This window comes from Rhincodon typus, chromosome 5, assembly GCF_021869965.1.
Source record: "Rhincodon typus isolate 14 chromosome 5, sRhiTyp1.1, whole genome shotgun sequence".
Classification (NCBI taxonomy): Eukaryota; Metazoa; Chordata; class Chondrichthyes; order Orectolobiformes; family Rhincodontidae; genus Rhincodon; species Rhincodon typus.
Genome location: NC_063336.1, coordinates 23,770,868 through 23,796,985, shown reverse-complemented (window position 1 = coordinate 23,796,985; position 26,118 = coordinate 23,770,868). Strand labels below are relative to the sequence as shown.

At 43.3% G+C, this 26,118-nt stretch overlaps 1 protein-coding gene across 1 annotated transcript in view; it reads left to right on the top strand.

The window, feature by feature from the left end:
• Window positions 1-26,118, top strand: part of qrsl1 (glutaminyl-tRNA amidotransferase subunit QRSL1) — a 50,800-nt gene that overhangs the window by 8,512 nt on the left and 16,170 nt on the right. The window contains exons 4-6 of the mRNA XM_020526522.2: window positions 11,841-11,937; window positions 13,440-13,610; window positions 22,884-23,059. Coding sequence (XP_020382111.2) covers window positions 11,841-11,937; window positions 13,440-13,610; window positions 22,884-23,059 — 444 coding nt within the window. The remainder of the gene's footprint in view (window positions 1-11,840; window positions 11,938-13,439; window positions 13,611-22,883; window positions 23,060-26,118) is intronic.

Sequence of the window (26,118 nt, the reverse complement as noted above, 5' to 3'; positions counted from 1 at the left end):
TCACCCACACGCACTCCCTCAGCTCGTTTTGTAAGTGTTTCAGAATTTTGTTTTAACCATGCATTTGGGAATGAGTTATGTTAAGTCTTTAATTTGTTTTTTAAATTCCTTCATGGAACATGGGCTGGGCCAGCAATTACTTCCCATCCCTAGTTACCCTTGAGAAGGGGGTGGTGAGCTGCCACAGTCCATGTACTATAGGTTGACCCTCAATGTCCTTCGAGAGGGAATTCCAGGATGAAAGAACATTAATATAGATCCAAAGCAAGTAGATAAGTGGCTTGGAGAGGAACTTGCAGGTGGTGGCAGGTATGAGGTCTGCCAGATGGACCTAATATAAGATGAGTTCCCTGATTGGGGCTGTTAATCTGGTCCAATCAGGTAGTGCTGACTGACAGATAAGGACAGGGGTGTCTGAGGTTCTGTTTGTTGAGAGAGCTGGATCAGTGTCAAGGATTCTCCACGTGTAAATAAAGGGTGACTTGACGACAGGGTTCCAGTCTCTGTGGAGCTGTTTTAGTGGTGTTCCCATGGATGAACAAAGAAAATTACAGCACAGGAGCAGGCCCTTCGGCCCTCCAAGTCTGCGCCGATCCAGATCCTCTATCTAAACCTGTCGCCTATTTTCCAAGGATCTGTATCTCTCTGCTCCCTGCCCATTCATATATCTGTCTAGATACATCTTAAATGACGCTATCGTGCCCGCCTCTACCACCTCCGCTGGCAACGTGTTCCAGGCACCCACCACCCTCTGTGTAAAGAACTTTCCACGCATATCTCCCTTAAACTTTTCCCCTCTCACCTTGTAATTGTGACCCCTAGTAATTGAGTCCCCCACTCTGGGGAAAAAGCTTCTTGCTATCCACCCTGTCTATACCTCTCATGATTTTGTAGACCTCAATCAGGTCCCCCCTCAACCTCCGTCTTTCTAATGTAAATAATCCTAATCTACTCAACCTCTCTTCATAGCTAGCACCCTCCATACCAGGCAACATCCTGGTGAACCTCCTCTGCACCCTCTCCAAAGCATCCACATCCTTTTGGTAATGTGGTGACCAGAACTGTATGCAGTATTCCAAATGTGGTCGAACCAAAGTCCTATACAACTGTAACATGACCTGCCAACTCTTGTACTCAATACCCCGTCCGATGAATGAAAGCATACCGTATGCCTTCTTGACCACTCTATCGACCTGCATTGCCACCTTCAGGGTACAATGGACCTGAACACCCAGATCTCTCTGTGCATCAATTTTCCCCAGGGCTTTTCCATTTACCATATAGTTCGCTCTTGAATTGGATCTTCCAAAATGCATCACCTCACATTTGCCTGGATTGAACTCCCTCTGCCATTTCTCTGCCCAACTCTCCAATCTATCTATATTCTGCTGCATTCTCTGACAGTCCCCTTCACTATCTGCTACTCCATCAATCTTAGTGTCATCTGCAAACTTGCTAATCAGACCATCTATACCTTCCTCCAGATCGTTTATGTATATCACAAACAACAGTGGTACCAACACGGATCCCTGTGGAACACCACTGGTCACAGTTCTACATTTTGAGAAACTCCCTTCCACTACAACACTCTGCCTCCTGTTGCCCAGCCAGTTCTCTGTCCATCTAGCTAGTACACCCTGGACCCCATGCGACTTCACTTTCTCCATCAGCCTACCATGGGGAACCTTATCAAACACCTTACTGAAGTCCATGTATATGACATTTACAGCCCTTCCCTCATCTATCAACTTTGTCACTTCCTCAAAGAATTCTATCAAGTTGGTAAGACATGACCTTCCCTGCTGCCTATCACTAATAAGCCCATTTTCTTCCAAATGTAAATAGATCCTATTCCTCAGTATCTTCTCCAGCAGCTTCCCCACCACTGACATCAGGGTCACCGGTCTATAATTACCTGGATTATCCTTGCTACCCTTCTTAAACAAGGGGACAACATTAGCAATTCTCCAGTCCTCTGGGACCTCACCCGTGCTCAAGGATGCTGCAAAGATATCTGTTAAGGCCCCAGCTATTTTTTCTCTCGCTTCCCATGTAACCTGGGATAGATCCCATCCGGACCTGGGGACTTGTCCACCCTAATGCCTTTTAGAATACCCAACACTCCCCCCCAACCCCCTCCTTATGCTGACTTGGCTTAGAGTAATCAAACATCCGTCCCTAACCTCAACATCTGTCATGTCCCTCTCCTCAGTGAATACCGACGCAAAGTACTCATTAAGAATCTCACTCATTTTCTCTGACTCCTCGCATAACTTCCCTCCTTTGTCCTTGAGTGGGCCAACCCTTTCTCTAGTTATCCTCTTGCTCCTTATGTATGAATAAAAGGCTTTGGGATTTTCCTTAACCCTGTTTCCTAAAGATATTTCATGACCCCTCTTAGCCCTCTTAATTCCTCGTTTCAGATTGTTGCTACTTTCCCGATATTCTTCCAAAGCTTCGTCTGTTTTCAGTCGCCTAGACCTTATGCTTCCTTTTTCCGCTTTGCTAGTCTCACAGTTTCACCTGTCATCCATGGTTCCCTAATCTTGCCTTTTCTATCCCTCATTTTCTCAGGGACATGTCTGTCTTGCACTCTAATCAAACTCTCTTTAAAAGCCTCCCACATATCAAATGTGGATTTACCCTCAAACAGCTGCTCCCAATCCACATTCCCCAGCTCCTGCCGAATTTTGCTATAGTTGGCCTTCACCCAGTTCAGCAGTCTTCCTTTAGGACCACTCTCGTCTTTGTCCATCAGTATTCTAAAACTTATGGAATTGTGATCACTATTCCCAAAGTAATCCCCTACTGAAACTTCAACCAACTGGCCGGGCTCATTCCCCAACACCAGGTCCAGTATGGCCCCTTCCTGAGTTGGACTATTTACATGCTGCTCTAGAAAACCCTCCTGGATGCTCCTTACAAATTCTGCTCCATCTAAACCCCTAACACTGAGTGAATCCCAGTCAATGTTGGGAAAATTAAAATCTCCCATCACCACCACCCTGTTGCTCCTACATCTTTCCATAATCTGTCTACATATTTGTGCCTCTATCTCATGCTCGCTGTTGGGAGGCCTGTAGTACAGCCCCAACATTGTTACCGCACCCTTCCTATTTCTGAGCTCTGCCCATATTACCTCACTGCTCGAATCCTCCATAGTGCCCTCCTTCAGCGCAGCTGTGATATCCTCTTTGACCAGTTATGCAACTCCTCCACCCCTTTTACCTCCCTCTCTATCCTGCCTGAAGCATCTATATCCTGGGATATTTAGTTGCCAATCTTGCCCTTCCCTCAACCAAGTCTCAGTAATAGCAATAACATCATACTCCCAGGTACTAATCCAAGCCCTAAGTTCATCTGCCTTACCTACTACACTTCTCACATTAAAACAAATGCACCTCAGACCACCTGTCCCTTTGCGTTCATCATCTGCTCTTTGCCTACTCTTCCCCTTAGTCACACTGACTTCATTATCTAGTTCTTTACAGGCTTTAGTTACTACCTCCTTACTGTCCACGAACCTCCTCATTTGGTTCCCATCCCCCTGCCACATTAGTTTAAAGCCTCCCCAACAGCGTTAGCAAAAGCAGCCCCTAGGACATTGGTTCCAGTCCTGCCCAGGTGTAGACTGTCCGATTTGTAATAGTCCCACCTCCCCCAGAACCGGTCCCAATGTCCCAGAAATCTGAACCCCTCCCTCCTGCACCATCTGTCAAGGCACTCATTTATCCTGCCTATTTTTTCATTTCTACTCTGACTAGCACGTGGCACTGGTAGCAATCCTAAAATTACTACGTCTGAGGTCCTACTTTTTAACTTGGCTCCTAACTCCCTAAATTCTGCTTGTAGGACCTCATCCCGTTTTTTACCTATATCATTGGTGCCTATATGCACCACGACAGCTGGCTGTTCACCCTCCCCCTTCAGAATGTCCTGCAGTTGATCTGAGACGTCCCTGACCCATGCACCTAGGAGGCAACATACCATTCGCAAGTCTCGTTTTCGACCACAGAACAGCCTATCTACTCCCTCTTACAGTCGAATCCCCTATGACTATAGCCCTTCCACTCTTTTTCCCGCCCTTCTGTACAGCAGAGCCAGCCACGGTGCCATGAACCTGGCTACTGCTGCCTTCCCCTGGTGAGCCATCTCCCCCAACAGTATCCAAAATGGTATACCTGTTTTGGAGGGAGATGACCGCAGGGGACACCTGCACTGCCTTCCTGCTTTTTTTTCTGCCTTTTGGTCACCCATTCCCTTTCTCCCTCAGCAATCCTAATCTGCGGTGTGACCAATTTGCTGAACGTGCTATCCACGACTTCCTCAGCATCGCGGATGCTCCAAAGTGAGTCCATCCGCAGCTCCAGAGCCGTCGTGCGGTCTAACAAGAGCTGCAGCTGGACACACTTCCTGCACGTGTAGGAGTCAGGGACATCAGCTGCGTCCCTGAGCTCCCACGTTGAGCAAGGGGAGCATAACACGGGTTTGGGATCTCCTGCCATTTTTACTCTTAAGCTTAACTTAGTCCTACAAAATATCAAATGCTAGATAAATGAAATGAAAAAATAAAATTTGTACCAAATCACTCTACTTATCAGCGCATGATTAAGAAAAAGAAAAACACTTACCTTATCAACACACCAGCGTCTTTTTTTTGGTTAGAGGAGGAGGGCGTGTGGGAGACACTACACGTGTAGTGTCTCGGGTTTAGCCACTGCCCAAATATATCAGTTCACTCACCTTCCGAGAGCGCAATTCGACCGCTGCCAAAATGAAGAACTTACCGCCCGGCAGGCCCCGGTCCTCGCTGTCACTGCTCCCGCTGCTGCTGCAAAAAATGGAGCTGCTCTATCCTTCTAGATGGATCTGGTTATGGGTTTGGAAGATATTCTCTAAGGATCTTTGGTAAATTTCCCCAGTGCATTTTGTAGATAGTACATACTGCTGCTACTGTGCATTGGTGGCGAAGGGAGTGGATGTTCGTGGATGTGGTGCCAATCAAGGGGGCTTTGTCCTGGATGGTGTCAAGCCTCTTAAGTGTTGTTGGAGCCGCACTCACCCAGGAAATTAGCGGTATTCCATCACACTTCTGGCTTGTCCCTTGTAAATGGTGGACAGTCTTTGGGGAGGTTGGAGGTGAGGTCCTTGCCATAGTATTCCTAGCCTCTGGTCTGGTCTTGCAGTCACTGTGTTTATATGGCGAGTCCAGTTGAGTTTCTGGTTAATGGTAACTACCAGGATGTTGATACTGGGGAATTCAATGATAATGACACAATTGAAGGTCAAGGGGTGGTGGTTAAATTGTCTCTTATTAGAGATGGTCATTGGCTGGCATTTGTGTAGCATAAATGTTAATTTCCACTCGTCAGCTCAAGCCTGGATATTGTACAGATTCTATTGCATTTGACCATGGACTGCTTCAGCATCTGAGGAGTTGCGAATGGTGCTGAACATTGTGCATCCATTGGTGATCATCCCCACTTCTGACCATGTGGTGGAGGGAACATTGCGGATGAAGCAGCTGAAGATGGTTGGTTCTTGGATACTGCCCTGAGGAGCTGCTGCAACAATGTGCTGGAACTGAGATGACTGACCTCCAACAACCACGACCATCTTCCTGTGTGCCAGCATGACTCCGGTTGGCAGAGTGTTTGCCCCTGATACACATTGATTCCAGTTTTGTCAGGACTCCTTGATGCCATACTCAATCAAATGTGACCTTAATGTCAAGGGCTGTTACTTTCACACTCAAATTCAAATTTGTCCATGTTTGAACCAAGGCTATAATGAGGTCAGGAGCTGTGGCCCTGGCGGAACCCAACTGAGCAGGTGCTGCTTGATAGCAATGACAACACTTTGCATCACTTTACTGATGATCAAGAGTAGTCTGATGGGATGGTAATCGGCTGGGTTGGATTTGTCAGTTTTCTACATTTGCTAGTAGATGCCAGTGTAGTAACTGTACAGGACTAGCTTTGCTAAGGAAGTGGCAAGTTCTGGAGCACAAGTCTTCAGTACAATTGCCGAATGTTGTCAGGGCCCATAAACTTTGCGGTGTCCAGTGCCACCAACCATTTCTTGATATCACATGGAGTGAATTGGCTGAAGACTGGTAAAAGTGATGCTGGGGACCGTTGGAGGAGGCTGAGATGGATCATCCATTCGGCATTTCTGGCTGAAAATTGCTGGAAATGCTTCAGTCTTAGCTTTTGCACTAAAACAGAAATTGCTGGAAAATCTTAGCAGGTCTGACAGCATCTGTGGAGAGAATTCAGAGTGAATGTTTCGGGTCCACTGACCCTTCAGAATTGACGGTAGCTAGGAAAAGGATGGATTTTATACAGAAGATGGAGTAGGGGTGGGGAGAAGGGGAGAGTAAATGATAGTTGGTGATAGAGTCCGAAGAGAGAGAAAAACAGTTGGACAGACAGAGGAACAGTTAAAGGTCAGTCTGGGAGGATGAATTCCTGCTCATGGGGATGATTAGTGGCTGACAATGGGTAGTATGTGTTAGCAGCCAAGGTCTGGTTTGTGGTGGTGGGGAAAAGCAGGGAGAAAGGTGCTCAAGCCCTAAAATTGTTGAACTCTAAATTAAGGCCAGAAGGCTGCAGAGTTCCCAAACGGAAAATGAGTTGCTGTTCTTCTCATCTTTTGCATTAATGTGTTGGGCTCTTTGATCATTGAGAATGGGGATATTTGTGGAGCCTCCTCCTACAATCAGTTGTTTAATTGTCTACCACCGAGTGGATGTGGCAAGACTGGAGAGCTTAGGTCTGATCCTTTGGTTATGGGATCACCTAGCTCTATCTATCACTTGCTGCTTATGCTGCTTGGCATGCAGGTAGTCTTGTTTGGGAGTATTTTTAGGTATGTCTGAAGCTGTTCCTGGCATGCCCTTCTGCGCTCTCCATTGACAAAGGGCTGATCACCTGGCTTGCTAGGTTGGGTGGGGGATATGCAAAGCGAAGAGGTTGTAGATTCTGTTTGAGTGCAATCCTGCTGCTGTTGTTTGTTCACAGCGCCTCATGGGATGCCCAATCATAAGGTACTGGATCTATTCAAACTCTGTCACATTTAGCATGGTGATAGTGCCACACACCACCACAGTTAGTAAGTTTGTGGATGACACCAAAATTGGTGGTGTAGTCAACAGTGAAGAAGGTTATGGTGGAGTCCGCTAGGGAACAGGCCATACTGGATTTAGTGTTATGCAATGAGGCAGACTTAATAAGGGAGCTTAAGGTGAAGGAACTCTGAGGAGGCAGTGGTCATAATAAGTTTGGTTTTCCTCTGTAATTTGAGAGGGAGAAGATAGAAACAGAGGTAATGGTATTACAGCTGAATAAAGGCAACTACAGAGGCATGAGGGAGGAGCTGGGCAGGATTGACAGAGAGGAGCCTAGCAGGAAAGACAGTGGAACAGCAATGGCAGGAATTTCTGGGAGTAATTCAGGAGACACAGCAAAAATTCATCCCCTGGGAAAAAAAAACCGTACCAAAGGGAGGACGAGAAAACTATGGCTGACAAGGGAAGTCAGGGACAGGAAAAGAGGAAAGATATGATGCGGGAAAGGGCAGTGGGAAGCCAGAGGATTGGGAAGCTTACAAAGACCAACAGAGGGCAACAAAAAAAAGAAATAAGGAGGGAGAAGATTAAATATGAAGGTAAGCTAGCCAGTAACATAAAGTAAGACTATAAGAGTTTCCTTAGATATATAAAAGGCCAAAGGAGAAGCAAAAGTGGACATTGGACTGCTGGAAAATGACATGGGAGAGATAGTGGTGGAAACAAGGAAATGGCTGGAGAACTGAATAATTAATTCGCATCAATCTTCACAGTGGAAGGCACAAGTAATATCCCAAAAATTCTAGAGAGCTGGGGGCAGAGCTGAGTATAGTGGCAATCACCAAGGAGAAGGTGCTAGCAAAATTGAATGGCCTGAAGGTGGATAAATCACCTGGACTAGATGAACTACATCCTAGAGTTCTGAACGAGATAGCTGAAGAGATAGTGGAGGAGTTAGTGGTGATCTTGCAGGAATTGCTAGAGTCAGCCAGGGTCCCAGAGGACTGGAAAATTGCTAATGTGAAAAAGGGAGTAAGGCAAAAGATGGAAAATTACAAGCTGATTAGCCTAACCTCGGTCGTGGGTAAAATTTTGGAGTCCATTGTGAAGGATGAGATTTCTGAATACAGGGAAGTGCACGGTAAAATAGGGCAAATTCAGCATGGCTTCATCAAGGGGAGCTCATACCTGACAAATCTGTTAGAATTCTTTGAGGAAGTAACGAGCAGCGTAGACCAAGGAGAGCCAATGGATGTTATCTACCTGGACTTCAAGAAGGCCTTTGGCGAGGTGCCGCACAGGAAGCTGCTGAGTAAGATAAGGACCCATGGTGTTAGAGGCAAGGTGCTAGCATGGATAGGAGATTGGCTGTCTGACCGAAAGCAGAGAGTGGGGATAATAGGGTCTTTCTCAGGATAGCAGCTGGTGACAAGTGGTGTTCCACAAGGGTCAGTGTTGGGACCACAACTTTTCACTTTATACATTAATGACCTAGATGAAGGAAGTGAGGGCATTCTGGCTAAGTTTGCAGACGATACAAAGATAGGTGGAGGGACAGGTAGTATCGAGGAGGCGGGGAGGCTGCAGAAGGATTTGGACAAGTTAGGAGAGTAGGCAAAGAAGTGGCAGAAGGAGTACAATGTGGGAAAGTGTGAGGTCATGCACTTTGGTCAAAAGAATAGAGGCATGGACTATTCTCTAAATTGGGTGAAAATTCAGAAATCTGAAGTGCAAAGAGTCTTGGGAGTTGTAGTCCAGCATTCTCTCAAGGTAAACTTGCAGGTTGAGTCAGTAGTTAGGAAGGCAAATGTAATGTTGGCATTTATTTTGAGAGGACTTGATTATAAAAGCAGGGATGTACTTCTGAGGCTCTATTAGGCTCTGGTCAGGCCACATTTTGGAGTATTGTGTGCAGTTTTGGGCGCCATATCTCAGGTAGAATGTACTGGCCCTTGAGCGGGTTCAGAGGAGGTTCACGAGAATGGTCCCAGGAATGGAAAACTTAACATAGGAGGAACATTTCAGAACTCTGGGTCTATACCTGATGGAGTTTAGAATGATGAGGTGGGATCTAATTGAAGCTTACAGAACACTGAATCCACTGGACAGAGTCCATGTCAGGAAGATATTTCCGTTGGCAGGAGAGACTAGGACCCGAGGGCACAGCCTTCGAGTAAAGGAAAGACATTTTAGATGGGAGATAAGGAGAAACTTCTTCAACCAAAGAGGGCTGAATCTATGGAATTCACTGCCTCAGAAAGCTGTGGAGGCCAGGTCATTGAGTATGTTTAAGATGGAGATAGGTAGGCTCTTGATTGTCAAGAGGATCAAGGGAGAAAGCGGGAGAGTGAGGTTGAGAAACTTATCAGCTATGCTTTAATGGAAGTACAGACTCGATGGGCTGAATGTCCTAATTTATGTTCCTATGTCTTATGGTTACCTAAGATTACAAAGGGATCTTGAACAGGCCAATGGGCTGAGGAGTGGCAGATGCAGTTTAATTTGGATAAATGCAAGATATTGCATTTTGGTAAAACCAACAAGGACAGGACGAATACAGCTAATGGTGAGGCCCTTGGCATTGTTGTCAGACGGAGAGATCTAGGGTTTCAGGTACACAGTTCTTTGAAATTTACATTACAGGCAGGCAGGGTGGTTAAGAAGGCATTTAGCACACTTGCCTTCATTGCTCAGATCATTGAGTATAGGAATTAGGACATTTATGTTGAGGTTTTACAGGACATTGAAGCCACTTTTGGAATACTATGTACAGTTCTGGTCACCCTGATGTAGGAAGGATATTATTAAAATGGAGAGGATTCAGAAAAGATTTACAAGGATGTTGCTGGGACTGGAGGGTTTGACTTATAAAGAGAGGCTGGATAATCTAGGACTTTTTACATTGGAGTGTAGGAGGTTGATGGCTGACCTTATAGAGGTTCATAAAATCATAAAGGCATAGATCAGGTGAATTGCAAAGGTCTTTTCCTTAGGGTCAGTGAGTTGAAAACTAGGGGACATATTTTTAAGGTGAGAGGAGAATGATTTAAAAGGGCCCTGAGGGGCAACATTTTCACGCAGTGGGTGATCTATGTGTGGCACGAACTGCCAGAGGAAGTGGTGTTTACAGCTACAGTTACAACATTTAAAAGACATTTGCATAGATACATAAATAGGAAAGGTTTAGAGGGGTATGGACCAAATACAAACAAGAGAGACTAGTTTGGGAAACTTGGTTGGCATGAATGGGTTGAACCAAAGAGTCTGTATGACTCTATATACATGATGCAATGTGAATGTGAATCTCAATGGGAAGGCGGGACTTTGTCTCACAAGGAATGTGTGGTGGTCACTCTTACCAATTCTGTCATGGACAGATACATCTGCAGCTAGGAAATTGGGAAGGATGAGAGTCTAGTATGTTTTCCCCTCTTGGTTCCCTCACCACCTGCTGTAGAGCCAGTCTCGCAGCTATGTCCTTCAGGGCCCAACCAGCACTATTAGTAGTGCTGCTGCCGAGCCAATGTTGGTGGTGGACATTGAAATCCCACACCCAGAGTACATTTTGTGTCCTTGCCAGTGCTTCCATCAAGTGTTGTTCAATATGGAGGAGCGTCAAGAGCAATTTAGCTAGTCCCACTCACCTGTCCCTTTCCTTGTGGCCCTGCAGACTTTTTTCCAAGCAGCTACTGATCAAATTCTTTTTTTAAAACCATAATCGCAACTGCCTCCACCACACTCTCAAACAGTGTATTGCAGACTGTAATAACTCATTATATAACAGCTTTTCCTTCTGACACTAGAACATAGAACATTACAGTGCAGTACAGGCCCTTCGGCCCTCGATGTTGCGCCGACCTGTGAAACCAATCTGAAGCCCATCTAACCTAAACTATTCCATTATCATCCATATGTTTATCCAATGACCATTTAAGTGCCCTTAAAGTTGGCTTGGTTAATTCAGCATTTATTACGGATGGGGCTGCACATCTTGGATACATCAACCCCATTTAACATGTGACCAAGTCAAAATTCCCACCTCTTAGTACTCTTTAAATGGTGCCTATAGACTACTTTTGAATTCCATTTTGTTAGCTGACCGTCACTTCTTGTAGTTAAAATATTCTATATTTGCAGAATCTAGTAATTTTTTTCATTTTTCAATCATTGCCATAATTACTTCACTCATGAAACAAGAATATGTCATTTTTTGTAGAGTTAATGTTATATGGAAAAATATAGAATTTTAAAATTTTTCCAAACCTGTTCCTGGTACAAAAAAAGACTGATTGATTGATTATACCTTTTATGTTTGCAAGTAATCTTCCAAAATTCTTACCTAAGAAACATATTTTATATGAAAAGCTATCCTCGAGACAAGCTAGTCCATCAAATATAACTGGTTTAATAGCATTGCGCTGTTCAGCTTGTTTTGCATTTGTTGAACAAAGTCACCAATCGGACCATCCTCTCTTCTAGTCACTCCACTGAAACAATTCCACTAACTGAAGTATCTACACTTTATTTTCTTTCCACACATTGCTTTAAATTTTCATTATGATGAGTTTATATTTCGGGTGTAAATTTCACCCAAGTACTGATCAAATGCAACATTCAGAGCAGTGTTCACACTGCCAAGACACAAGGTAAGTTAACTATGATGACAAGTGATTTTAATCTGAAAATAATTTGACTCAGCAGTTTCACTCTCTAGTTATGCTTTGTCATGGACCCTGCAGTGTATCTAACAAGGTTACTGTATTGCTTGCAGGCTACATTCCACCTTTTAATGCCACAGTTGTCCAGAGGTTAATGGATCAAGGTGCTGTTCTTATGGGAAAGACAAATCTTGATGAATTTGCAATGGGGTAAGAACATGCTAACCTCAAGTCATTTAATGCATGTGTTAGCAATACGTTTTTTAGGACTGAGGTATGGTGAAATTTCTCTACTCCAGGTTGTGCATCCCCATTGTTCAGTGTGTTGAGACTGGCATAAAGAGATTTTTGATGCTCATGGAGAGACAATTTAAAGTAAAGGTTACAACTCAAAAGGTGCTGGAAGAGCAGGACATAGGTGTATGTGTACCAGTCATTAAAGGTAGTAGCAAAGGCTAAGAAAGCAGTTAATAAAGCAGACAGCATTCTGGGCTTTATCAATAAGGGCAAGGAGTACAAGAACTAGGAGATTATGTTGAACTAATATAAGGTACTAATTCAGCCTCAGCTGGAATATTGCATCAAGTTCTGAGTGCCATATTTTAGGAAAGACTTGAAGGTATTAGAGAGTGTGTAGAAGAACTTCATGAGAATGGTTTCCAACATGAGGAATTATAGATATGACAACAGATGGAGAAGCTGGGACTATTTTCCTTGGAGAAGCGGAGGCTGAGAAGAGATCTGGTTTAATTTATTCAGTTATAAGTTATGTGGGCAGAGGAGCTAGGGAACAAATGTTTTCACTTGTGAAAGGGTCAAGAGAGCACTGGTTTTAAAGTAATTAGTAAAGAAGGCAAAAATGATATGAGGAACAACTTTTTCCAAGTTCTGAATAGTTAGGATGTGGAATGAACTACCTGAAAGTATAATGGAGACTGGTTCAAAAGGTAATCAGACAGCCATTGAAAAGGAAGAATGTGCAGGGTTATTGGGAGAAGACTAGAGAGTGGCACCAGTGGCAGTGCTCTTTCGGAGAGCCAGCACAGACACCATGGGCCAATTGGTCTTCTTTAATACTCTAACAATTCTGTGATTCTGTGATCTCTCAAGGAACAGGGAGATGTGGGGGGTGGGGAGGAAAGTGAAATTTAGTTGGAAGATCAATCCTGAAAAGTGAAGCAGATTCGAGACGCCATACGGTCCATTTCTGCTCCTTTTTTTTAATGGTCTTCTTAACTCTTACTTGAAGATTTATGTAATGTTAATTTGTACTGTGTTGTGTTTAAAAGTATCCATATTGGAATATTCGGTCTTTCTCAGTAAAGTTTTAGAATCTCAGAATTGTTGGTATAACCTTTTGTAGATGCACTATTTTCACTACTGAGCAATCTATTTTAGTCTCATTTTCACTTATTTTCACATAACCATTATATTTTTTGCTCTTCAAATCTCACCTAATATCTGCTAACTGTTGTGATGCTGTGATCTGCTTTAATGTTCTGTAGGCGATGACATGACCAGCCACGTTAAAAACATTGCATTGCTGTAACCAAACATAGTCTCCTGTAATCTCAGACGTTTCTCATGCAGTTTTGAGATGACAGGTTGTTGAATGTAACAAGGCCTCAATGATGTCAGCCTTTAGCCCAAAAGTGGGAAACGGATGAATCACTGTTCCCATAATGTCACAGCTTAACATTTTAATTCCCTAGGAGCGGGAGTATTGATGGCATATTTGGACCAGTGCGAAATCCTTGGGGATATTCCGAACAGTACAGAGAGCGATCTATTCACAACCAGAAACTGGAAGATTCCAATTGGGTGATAGCAGGTGGTAGTTCTGGAGGTAGTGCAGTCGCAGTGGCTTCACAGACATGTTTTGCGTGAGTATTCCAATATTTTTCTTTTCCCCAATCCCCATATTTGGATTTTTTAAAACTATTTAATAATTTCAAACTGAAGATTTTAAGAAATGATGTACTTATAAGAAAATTCAAATCAAACTTCTAAAAGGAATGAGCTAGTAGTTGAGGCTGTTCCTGTTGTCACTTTGCTTTCACATGCAGGAGCATTGCTTAAACACTCCATTTTAGTTATCAGTATTACCAGCAGAATTTAAAGAAAGTAATTTGTGAAGGACAGTGGCAGCAACACCACCATTTTCCCCCCTTGCTGCAAGAATGTGGAGATGGCCTCTTTTTTTCCTTCAGATGCTGCAAATAAATAATGAAAGTGAACCCACAGTGCTGTTTTAGGGAGTTCCGCGACAATGAAGGAATGCCAATAAATATCCAGGCCAGGGTGGCAAATGATTTGAGAGGAATGTTGAAGTTATGGTGTTTCCATGCTTCTGCAACCATTGTCCTTTTATGTGGTGGAGGGTACGGGTTTAGGCAATGGTGGTGAAGAAGCCTTGATGGGTTGCATTGTTTCCTCTGTAATGACATTTAAGGCACAGTGTTCTGTTGTTAGGGAGACTGGATATTACAGCAAGTGTCAGCAAGGCTGCTAATTCAACAGATTGTTTTTGTCCTGGATGGTGTCGGGATAGTTATTTCAGCTGTAGCTATCCAGGCAATAGGGAGCATTCCAGCAGACTCTCGCCTTGGGCGTCCAGGACTTTGGGAGTGAAGAGTTGAACAAATTGTCACAGTCATTGGCTTGCTCTTGTTGCCCCAGTATCCAAGTGACTGGTCTTCTTCAGTGTCAGGTTACTTGTACTGCCCAAGTATCAATTGTGATATCTGAGTGATGGCAGTTCTATTAAAGCTCAAAGGCAGGTGGTTTGGCTCTTTTGTTGGAAACAGTCAATGCCTGATTTGAGTGACACATTTTATTTACCACTTGTGTACCTGAGCCCTTAAATTACCCCGACCTTGTTACACGTAGACATGTACTACTCCATTATCTGACAAATTGTGAACAGAGCTGAATATCAGTGAGCTAAAGTTGGTTGGGCCTAGAATACTGCTATGCGTTCACACTCGCCAAAATGATATGGCACATGTGCATATTTGCAGCCTCTTTGCAAGTTTATAAGGAGTCCACTGATGTAATGCAATTGTACATTTTGGAACAGTAGCATTCACAGGCTCAAGAGAATATTTCAAGAATATTAAATATACATAAAATTTGCAGTGTAATAACAGGATGCTGGCTGCCTGCCTACTGTGTCCCTGCAGTTGTAATTTCACAAGACCAGAGCAAGTCAGTAACCAAATAGTGTTGTAGTTAGTGTGCAACAGCCAGCCCATGTTAAAATATTGCAAACACACACATCTTCCATGTCCTCATAATAAGGTTTGTGGCCTAGAACATCAGGGAGCTCATGGACAGCCCCAGCAAAAACAGATCTGGACATCACAGAGCTATCATAGCCCAGGATCCCCAGCACTATGACATTGAATTTTTACCCTGAGTGAGAAATATCACCAGCGATGCTTTTGTCAAATCCAGAAACTCCTCTAGCAGGATAGCCACTTCAGTGTCAGTGAGTCTCAGGCCAATGTTTCTAGCACTGAGGCTCTGGTTACTGCTGTGTTAGTCAGGCCACAGCATCTGTATGTCCAACACAAGCATTCCAAAACAAGGTATTCATAAGACAAGACATAGGAGCAGGAATTAGGCTATTCAGCCCATCGAGTCTGCTCCACATTCAATCATGGCTGACAAGTTAGTCAACCCCATTCTCCCATTTTCTCCCTGTAACCCTTGATCCCCTTGACAGTCAAGAATCTATCTATTGCTGTCTTAAATGTACTCAATGACCTGGCCTCCACAGCCTTCTGTGGCAGTGAATTCCATAGATTCAGCACTCTCTAGCTGAAGGCGTTTCTCCTTCTCTCCCATCTAAAAGGTCTTCCTTTTACTCTCAGGCTGTGCCCTCAGGTTCTAGTCTCTCCTACCAATGCAAATGTCTTCCCAACATCCACTCTGTCCAGGCCATTCGGTATTCTGTAAGTTTCAATTAGATCCCACCTCATCATTCTAAACTCCATCAGGTATAGACCCAGAGTCCTTAAAAGTTCCTCCTGTGTTAAGCTTTTCATTCCTGGAACTATTCTCATGAACTTCCTCTGAACCCGCTCAAGGGCCAGTACATCCTTCCTGAGATATGGGCCCAAAACTTTGTACAATACTCTAAATGTGGCCTGACCAGAGCCTCATAGAGCCTCAGGTGTACATACCTGCTTTTATAATCAAGTCCTCTCAAAATAAGTGCCAACATTGCATTTGCCTTCCTAACTACTGACTCAACCTGCAAGTTTACCTTGAGAGAATCCTGGACTAGAACTCCCAAGACTCTTTGCACTTCAGATTTCTGATTTTCACCCAATGTAGAGAATAGTCCATGCCTCTATTCTTCTGACCAAAGTGCATAACCTCACACTTTCCCACATTGTATTTTTGTAAATGATTTGGATGAAGGAGTGGAAAGGTGGATTAGCAAGTTCGCAGATGATACAAAGGTGGGTCGTGTTGTGGACAGTGCGGAGGGCTGTTCTAGGTTACAAAGGGACATTGATAGGATGCAGAGCTGGGCTGAGAAGTGGCAGATGGCATTTAACCCTGAAAAGTGTGAGGTGATTCATTTTGGAAGGACAAACTTGAAAGCAGAATACAGGGTTAATGGAAAGATTTTTGGCAGTGTGGAGGAGCAGAGGGATCTTGGGGTTCATGTCCACAGTTTCCTGAAAGCTGCCACCCAGGTGGATAGAGCTGTTAAGAAGGCGTATGGTGTGTTAGCTTTGATTAATAGAGGGATTGAGTTCAAGAGCCGTGAAGTTATGCTCCAGCTATACAAAAGCCTGGTTCGGCCACATCTGGAGTATTGTGTCCAGCTCTGGTCGCCTCATTACAGGAAAGATGTGGAAGCGTTGGAAAAGGTACAGAGGAGATTTACCAGGATGTTGCCTGGAACAGAGGGAAGGTTGAGAGCGCTAGGGCTTTTCTCTTTAGAACGTCGAAGGATGAGAGGTGACTTGATAGAGGTGTACAAAATGATCAGAGGTATCAATAGAGTGGACAGCCAGAGACTTTTTCCTAGGGTGGAGGTAGCTATTACGAGGGGGCATAGTCTTAAAATGAGCGGAGGTAGATATGGGGGAGACGTCAGAGGGGGGTTCTTTACTCAGAGAGTGGTCGGGGTGTGGAATGCATTGCCAGAGAGGGTAGTGGAGTCGGCCTCATTAGGGGCATTTAAGCAGCTATTAGCTAGGCATATGGATGATAGTATAAGGTAGGGGTGGAGGTTAGATAGACTTTAGGATTGGGGTAAAAATGCGGCACAACATCGTGGGCCAAAGGGCCTGTACTGTGCTGTACTGTTCTATGTTCTATCTGCCACTTCTTTGCCTACTCTCCTAACTTGTCCAAATCCTTCTGCAGCCTCCCCGCCTCCTCGATACTACCTGTCCCTCCACCTATCTTTGTATCGTCTGCAAACTTAGCCAGAATGCCCTCACTTCCTTCATCTAGGTCATTAATGTATAAAGTGAAAAGTTATGGTCCCAACACTGACCCTTGTGGAACACCACTTGTCACCAGCTGCCATCCTGAGAAAGACCCTATTATCCCCACTCTTTGCTTTCTGCCAGAGAGCCAATCTTCTATCCATGCTAGCACCTTGCCTCTAACACCATGGGCCCTTATCTTACTCAACAGCCTCATGTGCAGCACCTTGCCAAAGGCCTTCTTGAAGTCCAGGTAGATAACATCCATTGGCTCTCCTTGGTCTGCCCTGCTGGTTACTTCCTCAAAGAATTCTAACAGATTTGTCAGGTGTGAGCTCCCCTTGATGAAGCCATGCTGAATTTGCCCTATTTTACAATGCATTTCCAAGTATTCAGAAATCTCATCCTTCACAATGGACTCCAAAATCTTACCCATGACTGAGGTTAGGCTAATCACCCTGTAATTTTCTATCTTTTGCTTTTACTCCATTTTTAAACAAGGGTGTCATGTTAGCGATTTTTCTGGTCCTTTCCGACCTTCCCTGACTCCAGTAATTCCTGTAAGATCACCACTAACCCCTCCACTATCTCTTCAGCTATCTTGTTCAGATCTCTGGGGTGTAGTCCACCTGGTCCAGGTGATTTACCCACGTTCCGGCCGTTCAGTTTTTCTGTCACCTCCTTTGTAATGTGCACCATACTCCGGTCTGCCCCCGTCTCTTTTGAATTTTTGGGATATTACTCGTGTCTTCTGACGTGAAGTAATTATCAGTTCTTCAGCAATTTCCTTGTTCCCCACTACTTTTGTCATTTTCCAGCGGTCCAATGTCCACTTTTGCCTCTCCTTTTTGCCCTTTATATATCTAAAGAAACTCTTATAGGCCTCCTTTAAGTTACCGGCTAGCTTACCTTCATATTTAATCTTCTCCCTCCTTATTTCTTTTTTTTTGCCCTCTGTTGGTCTTTGTAAGCTTCCCAATCCTCTGGCTTCCCACTGCCCTTTGCCGCATCGTATGCTTTCTCTTTTCCTTTTATGCTGTCCCTGACTTCCCTTGTCAGCCATGGTTGTCTCATCCTCCCTTTTAGTATTTTTTTTTCCCGGGATGAATTTTTGCTGTGTGTCCTGAATTGCTCCCAGAAACTCCTGTCATTGCTGTTCCACTGTCTTTCTTGCTATGCCCCAACTGTCAATCCTGCCCATCTCCCCCCTCATGCCTCTGTAGTTGCCTTTATTCAGCTATAATACCATTACCTCTGTTTCTATCTTCTCCCTCTCAAACTTCAGAGTAAATTCAATCATGTTACAATCACTGTCTACTAAGGGTTCCTTGACCTTCAGCTCCCTTATCAAGTCTGCCTCATTGCACAACACTAAATCCAGTATAGCCTGCTTCTTAGTGGGCTCTGCCACAGCTGCTCCAAAAAGCCATCTCGTAGACATTCCACAAATTTCTTTCCTTGCAATCCACTACCAACCTGATTTTCCCAGTTCACCTACATATTGAAATCCCCCATGATCACTGTAACTTTGCCCCTGTTAAATACCTTTTCTATTTCCTGGTACATCTTGCGATCCAGCTCCTGGCTACTGTTTGGAAGCCTGTACATAACTTTCAACATTTTTTTTAACCTTTGTGGTTCCTCAATTGTACCCACACAGATTCTACACCATCTGACCCTACTTCGTTTCTTACTATTGATTTAGTTTCATTTCTTATTAATAAGGCAACCCCGTCCTCTCCGCTCACCTGCCTATCTTTTTGATGGGATGTATATCTTTGGATATTCAGCTCCCAATCCTGGTCCCCTTGCAGCCACATCATACCTGCTGATTTTGATCTGCACCACAAGCTTATTTGCCTTATTTCTTGTATTGTGTGCATTCAGATATAACACCTTCAGTCCTGTATTAGTTGTCCCTCTTCTCATTGTCATTCATTTGTCCAGTGTGCTTGAAATTTGATTCCTAACCGTTTCCAAACACTCTGTCCTATTTGTGTCTGTGCTGGAGACTTTAATAACCTCTCCTGAGTTCTCCTTTCTTGTCATTTCTTTCTTATTTTTTCCACGCAGTTGAATCCATCCCTACAGATGTTAACCTGCTGCTTTGTTCCCCACTGGGGGAAGTTTTACCCCCTTCCTACCCCCTACCCCCCTCCCATTTCTAGTTTGAAGTCCTGTTGACCAGCCTATTTATTCTTTTCACTAGAACATGGGTCCCAGCTTGGTTCAGGTGGAGACCGTCCCAGCAGTACAGATCCCTCCTGTTCCAATAATGATGCCGGTGCCCCATGAAAAAGAACCCCTCTTTCCCACACCACTCTTTTAGCCTCGTGTTTACTTCCCTTATTCTTGTGTCCCTGTGCCAATTTGCACGTGGCTCGGACAGTAATCCGGAGATGATAGCCCTTGAGGACCTGTTCTTTAATTTGGTTCCTAGCTCCCGATAATCCCTGAACAGGTCCTCTTTCCTAGTCTTGCCTATGTTGTTTGTTCTGACATGGACCACAACAACTGGATCCTCCCCCTCCCTCTTGAATATCCTTTCAAGCTGGTCAGAGACATCCCTTACCCTGGCACTGGGCAGGGAACACACTATGTGAGACTTTCGATTCTGCTTACGAAGGATACTATCTATCCCCCTAATTATAGAATCCCCTACAACTACCACTTGACATTTTGCTCCCCCCCCCCTCTTGAATGGCCTCCCATGCCACGGTGCAGCAGTCAATTGGCTCATCCTCCCTGAGGCCCTTTTCCTCATCCACACAGGGAGCAAGCTTCACTCCAGTTATGTCACAGCAAGCAGTTAGCAGAAGGATATGAATGTCCTTAAAACCTCCCTGAAAATATGCACTATCCCCACTGACTTGTGGGAATTGCTAGACCAAGGTCCCCCAAACTGGAGAAGCAGCAGCCACAAAGGTATGAATTGTTCGAGTATTTCCCACCAGGCTAGATAGAAGCACAGGTAGAGCAGCGTATGAAAACAAGATGATCCCACCAATGCTCTACTGCAGGCACCCCTGGCCTACCCACAGCAGGTATTGCAGCTCTAACATTGGACTATTTAATCACCTCAGGACCCACATCTCCAGAGTGGAAAGAAATCATGCTCATCTCAAGGAATTGCTTAAAACGAAGAAAAAGAGTACTCTTGCCAACTGAAAAGAAAACATATTTCTGTCTTTTGCAGTAAAACAAGTTAAATTATGCTTTATGTTCAAAACCAAAATCTGTATTTATCGTGTCAACTTTTTTTTTGTTGTGTTCCTACCACCACCAATAAGTCAATCTGTAGGCTTTAGAAGTGCTGGTACTTGTCTTTATGAATTTCAGTGGAAGTGGATCGTTGTTAATTGTCCTTCACTCAGTAAAGTTATAACCATTCATTAGTGTTGTTTAGGAAGCTTTTCTTCTATCTAGTCAACTGTTTGGCAGTCCATGGACAGCATTGGATGAATGTTTCTTTTATTCTTGGTGGTCCAACTTACAATGATTTAAAATTATGATAAACAAGGATCTATAGAACCATGATCCTGTTTCCTGCTCCCCTACCATTGCAACAAACTGGTGCAACAATGTAAAAATTCCGTTTAAGTAAAATGTATGGATGAGATGTTATATGCTGGGACTCGCGGGTTATGGCTATATTCACTAGAGCAGAGAAGGTGAAACAGATATTTAATAATAAACTCAAAAAATTGTTGAGAGATGAAATGAAAGATTTATGAAACGTATTAGAATCTGGAATTTCTTACTCGAGTGACTATTGAAGTTCACTTAATGGCAATGACTAAAAGGAAATTAGATAATGACCCAGAATTTGCAGTCTGGTGAAATGACAGCTCCCACCCCTCGCTTCAAAGAAAATAACCCACAAAGATACAGCATGGGTTTCACCATTCTTGATGTTAATGCAAATCTGGTGCTAAATAAAGAGGATCTTGAGGCATCAGCAATGCCGATGTCATCTAGCAGGGTAAACACCCAATCATGTGCTGTATGGGAGCATAGTGTATATGTTACAGAGCTAATAACCCAGAGAATTCAAATCCCATCACCGCAACTGCGGAATTTTAAATTCAGTTAATTAAATCTGGAATAAATGCTACTATCAGTAATGATGACCATTAAAGTTGCAAAAAAAAAAAAAAACTGCTCTTCTAGTGTTCTTCAGGGAAGACACTCCATCCTCCCTGCTCAGAGTGACTCCAGACCACGGCAAAGCGATGGACTCCCAACTTAGGTTTTTGTAATACGTGTAGCCTTGCCAGGGGCACCCACATCCCATGATGCTCTGACAATAAACCAGTTAGTAACATGTACTCATTTACTTTCTATGAGCATGAAATACACATCTGGGCCTGAAATAGAAGCTGAATTCCGGTTTTAATGACTAAATTTGGAACATTTTAACAAAATAGAAAAATGTGAAGTATAAAATTAGATTTCGGAGGTCAGAGAGGTTCTTCAGCACTTTAGAAATCAAAAGCAAGTAGTGCCTCGCACATAAAGCGTAGCTTTTACAGGGATTTTTAAAGGCAAAATTACAAAGAGCAGAAGTTCACATCAGTTCAGTCATCTCTAACTGATTGTAGTCTATGGAGGTTTCAAAGGAGGTTTTATGGAGAAGTGTAGAATCATATGCAGCAGCTTTTTGATTGCCATGTTCAACTGTGTATGTGCAAACTCTGGAAGTTTCTGTCAGTTTTGGTGGAGGAATTATTGTGAGCATTGATGATTTTAGTTTCAACACTATCATAAAATCCAGGTCAACAACCTGAAGAAGAAAAATTATTAAAGGTCATGGGAAAATAGCTCTGGTGTTGAGCAAGGAGCACTTGATCATGAAGGGCCAAAATTATAGTCTTCTACGTTCAATATGGAAGGTTTTTTGTTCGGCACTTGGCAAAGTCTGACTCCTTGCTTGCAGGAGACAGGTTACTTTGAAGGATGCAACATAGTATGAAAAATAAGAATGGACTGACTCTCTCTCCAGTTCATGTAAATCTCCTAAAGAAGGCAACCAAAGGCTGACCTCAATGATATTAATCCAACCTTTCATCTCAGAGTATCGTCACTCAATAATAGCACATGAACAATCTTGCCGCATGGGTTTTGATTCTTTGTCTTTCCTTATAACCTAGCATTTTTGGCTGTTCCATGCCAATGGTGTTGGTGAATGTTTAGGTGCATTCTAATGTAATTGGCCCATAAAATAAAATATATACTTTAGAGACTTGCGTGACCTACAGTAGGTACCTCAAAACCCTGGAGAAGTACTACCAGTGGTGTCTTCACATGCACACTGGTCTCGTGTACTATTGATGAAGCACATACGTTGACTAAACAACCTATTTAACCATACCTGTGAAAATCAGCAAGGATCACTATCCCAAACTCTGAATCATTAGGAAGCCTTTTTATTGGGTTTCTGGCTCACAACCTATGGCATTTGTACAAATTGAATCTTGTCTCAGATGAATCTTCTTCATTCCATCTGTTTCTGTATTGCTCATTTCCCAGAATTTATGTTCAGTCTTATCATGCTTCAGCTTTTGTTTCTTCTCTATTTGCTTGTTTCATTCCATTCTTTATGACAAATTCCTTAATTTCCAGTGAAAGAGATAATTTGACACTCATGCAGTTGAAGGAGAATGCATGGGGCGTACGACACTAATCATACAACATTTCTCCCAGTTCGTTAGGTTCAGACACCGGTGGCTCCACACGCAATCCTGCAGCCCACTGTGGTATTGTAGGTTTCAAGAGTTCCTATGGTCTGCTGTCTCGTCATGGTCTCATACCGTTGGTCAACTCTATGGATGTTCCTGGCATTATGACCAGGTGTGTAGATGATGTAAGCACAGTACTAGGTAGGTTACTCTTCATTAAAGTATCTCTGTATTTGTGCTTCTTGCATATCTTGAAACCAAGTGTTAGAGAGCCGAGAGCCAAGAGCTCTTAATGATGAACCATATATGAAAAAATTAATTCACTTTTGGTAACTTAGAACAAAGTAAGAAAAAGTAGCAGGAATACACTCAAGCCATTAGGCCTGTTCTGCCATTCAGTACAATCATGGCCGGTCTTTTGTTTCTACTTCATTTTCTTACCTGCTGTCCATATCCCCAGTACTGTGAGAGATCAGAAAGCTATTCCAGTCATGAATAATGAAGACAAAAACAGAAATTGCTGGAAAAGTTCAGCAGGTCTGACAGCATCAGTGGAGAGAAATCAGAGTTACTGTCTCGGGTTGTGACCCTTCCTCAGAATATTGGAACATCTGCAGTGAAGTGAAAGCTGTCAGATGACTGTAGAGACCACTTTCCTGCCTGTAGGGCCTGTGTTATTTAGTTAGGAGGTTACTGGCATGTTGAGCATCTGCTGACTTCTCAAGTTTTCTTTACCTTTTACAGGTATGTTGAGTCAGATGGTCAGTCCTTATTCATCTGATTCCATGTAGCTCTTTCTGTAATATGTAAGATGTGGGTTAACCATTGAATACCAGTTTGTTGATCACCATCTCAGCCAGGACAAATTAGAGCCAAATAATAGTGCTTCACAAAAAGACCCCATTGAAACCATACCAGCATTTTTGAAAAGCAATCCAGTTAGTCCTATTCCCCTACCCTTTGTCATAATTTTTCCCTTTCAATTAATTATACAATTCCTTTGAAAGTCACCACTGAATCTGCATCAACCACTGAGTCAAAATCCTTGCCACTCGTTGCTTAAAAACATTCTCCATGATGCTGCTTATTTTTTGCCAATCCCTTAAACCATTGCAGTTCAGTCAATAGAAGGATTGGTTCTTCATTTACTCTATCTAAACTCATGATTTTAAAACGCATCGAACATATTTACTCCAACCAACCTCAACTTCTCTAATCTACCCACATAACCATTTTAGCACATATCAGGCAGCACATTCCAAGGTGTAAATAATTTTTTTGAAAATTGATCTTTTATTTTCCTGCCAATAAGTCACTCTTTAGGACCACATATGGGTGGCATGTTGGCCTTCGTGGCTAGCACTGCTGTCTTACAGCTTCAGGGGCCTGGGTTCAATTTCAGGCTTGGGTGACTGTGTGGAGTTTTCAAGGTTGCCCCATGTTTGTATAGGCTTCCTCTAGGTGCTCCTATTTCTTTCCACAGTCCAAAGATGTGCAAGTTAGCTAGATTGGCTGTGCTAAGTTGTCCCACAGTGCCCAGGGATGTACAGATGATGTGGATTAGCAATGGGAAATGTGGGGTTATGGAGAGAGGATGGGATGCTGTTCAGAGGGTTGGTGCAGACTCAATGGGCCAGATGGCTTCTATCTGCATGGTAGAGAACCTATGAATCTATGAGAAGTATTCATTTTAGACCTCATTTTTAGTCACTGGCCCCCCAAAGTTGCCTTTTTAGTTGTAACAGGTCTCATCCTTTCCCCGGTAATCCTGTTACTTTTACAATTCTTTTAAAAAGCCACCTTGGCGGGTTTTTCTTGATTCCCATCTGCTAAAGATAATTTGTGGCCCCTCTTTGCGCTCCTAATCTCTTTATAAAGCAACCTCCTACATTCTCTATACTTTTGAAGGCCCTCCCCTATTTTTAATGTTCTGTACCTGACATACGTTTCCTTCTGTTTCTTTATCAAACTCTCAATATCCCTTGACATCCAGCTCTTAATGCCCTTGCCCTTCATTCTTGGAGGAACATGCTGGCCCTGAATTCTCACTCTGCTACTTTTAAAAGACTTCCACTTTCCAAACATAGACTTAGTAGACAAGTAGCTGCTCTCAGTCTATACTTTGCTGATCCTGATAATATTGAAATTGGCCATCCCCCAATGTAAACACTTAATTTCTGCACTATTCTGATCCGTTTCCATTATGACTTTGAAACTTAGAGTTATGGTCACCATCCCCAAAATGCTCACCCATTGAAACTTCAACACTTCGTTTGGCCTCATTCCCTAGGATTAGTTCTAACGTTGCCCCATTACTAGTAAGAACTCACAAAATAGGGGCCAAAAGCATGCGGTCTCTCCGTTCAATTCATTCCCACTCCCCTACCTATCCACACATGCATTCACTCACCCATCCCTTTATTCAGTTGCTCTGCCTCAGCCCCTGACTTGCCCACCTGTTCGGTTGCAGAAGCAGGCCATTCAGCCCATCAAGTTTGTTCCTCCATTCTATGAGACTATGGCTGATCTGATAATCCTCATATCTACTTTCCTGCCTTTTCCCAATGACCCTGAATTTCCTTATTTTTAAAAAATCTGTCACAGCCTTGAATCTAATTAACAACCTGGTCTCAACAGCCCTCTGCAGTGAAGACTGCCACAAATTCACTACCTTATGAGAGAAAAAAAATTCCTTCTCATCTCTGTTTTAAATATGCGAACTCTTATTCTGAGCTTATGCTCTCTGCTCCTAGACTGTCCAACAAGGGGAAATGACCTTTCCACATCTAAATTATCAAGTGTCCCAAGAATTTTGTATATTGCATTAAGATTACCTCGCATTCTTCCTGTCCCTCTATACCCGGGATCACCTAGTGAATATAATCTAGTGAAACTTCTGTGGACTGCCCTGATGCCAGTATATCTTAACCATTCCCACACCCAGCTCTCCTTTGGCATGCTGTTGCTGCATCCACCAGCTCAGCAGTGAGTCTATCGTCATCCAATTTGGGCAAAACAACTTCTTATTAGAAGGACAGTTCCTTGTAAATGCTTCAATTTATATGCTTATATTTACCTGTATTTTGAACAACAGTTTGGTGAACCATTTGGGCATGTTTTTTTCACTGTCAGCAAAACTTCCTGGCTTCTGTACTCTGTACCTTTAGTTATTACGACTGTGTCCTCACGAGCTTTGTTAATTGCTTTCACAGCCTGTCCCATCATCTCCACAGATTTATAAAAGTACAAGGCCCCTGGTT